Raw genomic sequence first — 4,907 nt, 5'->3', positions numbered from 1 at the left:
AACCCTCAACCATATATTATTTTTTATTCTGACCTTCGCAAAATTTTACTTTTCCGAAATCAACTAACTAACTTCAACCAAATAAATTCAGAATTCTACCAAACTAACTTCAACCAAATAAATTCAGAATTCTACCAAGTTGACCGGCAGTTTAATCAAATTTAGTAGTTTAAACTAGTTTGTAACAAATAAAACCAGATTTATTGACTGCTAACAAAACTTTTAACTTAATTAACCATAAAAAAATTAACTCCGAAAAAATTAGAAGTTGAAGAGGGCGTCCACAAAGACAAAAGAAAATATTAAAGTGGAGGGGTATATTTAAGCATGTGCTATAGTCCAAGGGGTCTCCATACAATTTTTTTCTTTTCTTTTCTTTTTTTTTTCTTCTCATTTTACTCTCTTTTATTTATTTTTTACTACACTGTTCAAAATGTTTTCAGAAACCCAAAAACAGAAAAACGAGAAAACTCATTAGACGCACCACCACACCCCCAGCCCCGCCCCCCCTCTTCCTTCATTTTTTTTTTTTTTTTTTTTTTGTAATTCCGTTTTTATACTAGGATTACTCCTTTTTTTCTTTCTCTCTTTTCTCCCCGGCTTTTTAAACTTTAGAGATCAAATAAATTAAAAAAGAAAACCCAAAAAAGTAGCAGCAGCACAGGAGATTGCGAAGAGGAAGAAGAAGAAGGGCGTGTGTAAGATGACGGGCCCCTGCCTCAGAGAAAGCAGGGAATGAAGAGAACAGCAAACCACTTTACTGCTGCAACATTCTCAGCTGACGAGCTAGCACGCTGTCTTATTTAGCAGACTGACGAGAGCAGCTGCTGCACCACCGCCTGCACTTCTTCCGCCTCCGCCTCGGGAGCTGCCGTCTCGTCCTCTGTGTCCTCTTCTGCGTCGGCATTGGCGTTTCTCGACAAAAATTCCTGCACGGCTTTCAGCCCGGGGCCGAGCACGTCGCGCTCCCACGCGGCCGCCACGGCGTCGGCCTCTCCTCCTCCGTCCCCGGCGAGGCGCGCCAGCACTGCCTCCGTGGCGTCGAGCCGCCTCAGCGGCCAGCCCCACTCGCCCTGCATCCGCCGAATCTTCCCCACCTGCGCCTCCGCCAGCCTCCGCGTGTTCGTCTTTATCTCCGCCACCGCCTCCCCCAGCGTCTTCCGCCCCGCGAAGTACCCCGCGAACTCCGGAACCCCGATCGCCTTCTCCAATCCGGAGTAGTCGCCCCGGTCGCCCCTGCTGCTGCTGCTGCTGCTGCTGCTGCTGCTGCTCCTCCTCCTCCTTTCGAAGTAGTCCCTCAGCTCCTCCACCATCCCCGCCGCCGCCATCTCGTCCACCCGCCTATCCAGATGCTCCGCCAGAACCCCTTCCTCCACGTCGACCCACAGGAAGCAGCAGTCGTATCGGATGGGGACCGCCGCCGCCGCCGCCGCCGCTGGGCCCGGTCGGAAGGGGTCGGGGTCGCCGGGGCGGAAGTCGCGGGCGAGGAGGGCGTGGATGAAGGAGTTGGGGAGCTGGCCGGCGGCGGGGTGGACGACGCCGAGGAGGTGGTGCGGGACGCCGAGGCGGTCGGCCGGCGGCACCTTGTTTGTGGTGATGTCCAGACCGCCGTACACCTGGATCTTGTCCGTGTTCACCACCTCCCCGCCGAGCCGCCCCGCCACCTCGATCGACAGCTTCGTCTTCCCCGTCCCCGTCGCCCCCATGATCACCACCACCCTCTCCTTCCCCCTCCCCATCCTCCTCCCGTGCCAATTACTACTATCAGCACCGCCGCCGCCGCTGCTATACCACCTCTGCTCCCGAAGTCCGTATTCATTAGTTTGGCGATGGTGGGCGGTGGGTCCGACCGCCGCTGCCGGCATCGGATTCGGAAGGCGGGGGAGGAGGCGAGCTCTGGTGCTGCTTCTGGCTGCAGATAGTAGAATTCTCATATAGGCTACGAAGAACCCAAAGAGGCTCCTCCTCCTCCTCCTCCTCTTCCACACAATACTAAAACTAATTTGGTTAAAAGATTGGAAACAGGTATGTTATCACTTCTCTAATCCTCCTCCTACGGTTCGAGTTTTAGGGAGACGAGGGAGAAGGGGGAATGTGGGGCCACTTCGACATGAGAGAGAGAGAGAGAGAGAGAGAGAGCACACATCGCCTCATTAATGTTCAGTTCATGCCATTCTTGCTGATGATTTTGCCCCAACAAGGAAAGGGAGTGGGGAAGTGGGAGAGAGAGAGAGAGAGAGAGAGAGAGAGAGACTCAAACGAGTATTAGGAACTGGCACTTGGTCTTTTCTCTGTTTCCTCTTGAACCCCTCTCGATGCAGCCCGCCTCTTAATATTATGTCTCCCTTGTGTCTATGTTTCCCCCTCGGTCTCGGTATATAGGAAATGAGAGATGCCTGCCTACTTTTACATCTCCTAAAGTGATTAATTAGCTCTTAATCATTCCTTCTTTACCACGCGGGGCTACATCCCAACTTTTTAACTATTTCGGACTCTTTTACGTCCTCCTAATTCTTACCGGGGCTCGAATTCCCTGCCGCCCCGTGCGCGCACCGGATGATCCTACCGTTCATCCGATACATAAAGCATAAAAGCCATCAAGTGGACGTGCGGGATCGAGCGCACGGGGATTAGACAATCCGCGCCCATTTCGATGGCCCTCCACCCCTTACGAATGCAGTGCAAGTTATAATAATAAATCATGTAAGTGCAGAGTGCCAACAAATTCTTATGCTTCTCAATTAAATTAGAACATCCGAGACTGTGGAGAGGGTTTTCTGGGGCCAAGGACGCCCCAGTGGGACGTTTTGTTCACCGCACGAAAGGAAGGAGGTGGTGGGGACGGCCGCGGGAGTGTTGGGCCGATCCGGGCCGGACTGGAACAACCTGGGCCCGTTTGCCGTCCCTGGCCCCAACCATGCTGTCCATCTCGGCTCCACTGTGTCGGGCCGGGTCGGGCCACATTATAGCACGTGGCCCTACATTCCAGATCCTCCACTGTTTTTTTCTTTTTTCATTTTTCCTCTTTTTGGTTAATTAATGTAACAACAACAGTAATAATGTTACAAAAGTCCGTATGTCCTATCTATTGAAAACCATTGGTTAGGTTTGCGATAATTGATAGCTGCGTTCTTAATGTTAATCCGTTATTATGACCCCATATATACCTGGTTGAGTTGTTCGTGCTTCAGGTGGGGGCTACAGTGATGGGATCCCCTGCGCGAACAAAGAAAGAAAGAAAGGGACCGTTGAATGGTTCTTCGTGGCTCTGGGCGTGCTTTGCATTGACCATGTCGATTGCGACCCAGAGAAAGCCTCTCCAATTTGTCGCCAGAGGACAAACCATTCAGATTCCTAGTGGAAAGTATAAAAACAAGGTCACCACAGTTAGTCCCACTTAAAAAGAGATTCAAGATTAGGATGTCGAAGCCCGATTCACACACCGCACTTAATATTTGATGATTAATATCTTCATTTTCACCATCTACATTGAAAGATAAGTAGTTTCAAAAGTCTTCAAATATTATTCAATTCATATGAAATAGATGTCCAGTACTTGCAGCGTTATCTTTTAAATATCACTTTTCCTTTTGAAGAAAATATGAATTTTGAATAACGTATAGCATGGCCAGATCGTAATATTTTATTAGGGTCTGCGCTGAGTGTAGAAACATCTTATTTGATACTTCTCTTTTATGTACGGATAAAACTTGCGGTATTAGCAGTACTGGCAATTCTTGAAAAGTATACTATAAGTTATGTTTGATGAATAAGATAAAGAGTTGTGCTTCAGCACTATTTATCATAACAGGAAAAAAAAAAAAAATTTAATCCAACGACTAAGGGCCCATTTGGGCTAAGATTCTAGAAAAGTAATTTCTGCAGAATTGATTTTGGTCTGAAAAAGTAGTTTTGGTTAAAAGCTGTAAAGCGTTTGGGTGATTTTACACAAGTGCTATTTTTCTAAAATGATTTTGTAAAACTGTTTGGCAAAATTTTTTTGATATTTATTTAAATTAATATTTTTATTAAATTTTATTTTAAAATAAATTTAAATTTAAATTTAAATTCGAACTTGAATTAAAATTAAAATTTTTAAATTTCAAAATTGTACAAAATTTAAAATTTTATATTTCAATTTAAAAAATAATTTAAAATTCTATAAATTTAAAAATTAAAATAATTATGAAATTTAAAATTTAAAAATATAAATTTGAAATTCAAATTTAATATTCAAATTTTAAATATTCAAAAATTTAACTTTAAATTTTAAATTTAAATTTTGAAATTTGAAATTTAAAATTTAAAAATTGAATATTTAAAATTTAAATTTAAAAATTTGAAACTTTTATTTTGAAATTTTAAAATTTCAATTTTAGAAATTTAAAATTTTATTTTTATTAATTTAAAATTTTGAAATTTATAATTTTAAGACTAAAGCTTGTAATTTTAAAATTTTAAATTTTAAATTTTAAATTTTAAATTTTTGAATTTAAAATTTAAAATCTAAAATGTCAACTTTTTAAATTTTATCTTAAATTTGAAATTTAAAATTTAAAATTTTAAAATTTAAAATGTAAGATTTGAAATTTAAATTTAAAATATAAAATATAAAATTTAAAGTTTAAAATCTAAATTTTAATATTTAGATTTGAAAAGTTGAAATTTAAAAAATTCAAATATGAATTTAAAATTTAATTAGTTTAAAATCTAAATTTTAATATTTAGATTTGAAATTTTGAAATTTAAAAATTCAAAAATGAACTTAAAATTTAAAAATTATAATGAAATTTAAATTTAAACTTTGAATTTAAAATTAAAATAAAATTTTAAAGTTTGACTCTAAAATCAGAATCAGATTTCTAGAAGTAGGTTTTTTCTGTTTCTGATTCTGAAGCCTTTAAAAT

At 41.1% G+C, this 4,907-nt stretch overlaps 1 protein-coding gene across 1 annotated transcript; it reads right to left on the bottom strand.

The window, feature by feature from the left end:
• On the bottom strand, positions 602 to 3,067 carry LOC109722020 (adenylate isopentenyltransferase-like). The gene has a single exon (XM_020249865.1). The coding sequence runs from the start codon at positions 1,932 to 1,934 to the stop codon at positions 804 to 806; it is 1,131 nt and encodes a 376-aa protein (XP_020105454.1). The 5' UTR covers positions 1,935 to 3,067; the 3' UTR covers positions 602 to 803.

Source organism: Ananas comosus, linkage group 16 (genome assembly GCF_001540865.1).
Source record: "Ananas comosus cultivar F153 linkage group 16, ASM154086v1, whole genome shotgun sequence".
Lineage (NCBI taxonomy): Eukaryota > Viridiplantae > Streptophyta > Magnoliopsida > Poales > Bromeliaceae > Ananas > Ananas comosus.
This window is presented reverse-complemented; position numbering and strand designations above follow the sequence as displayed.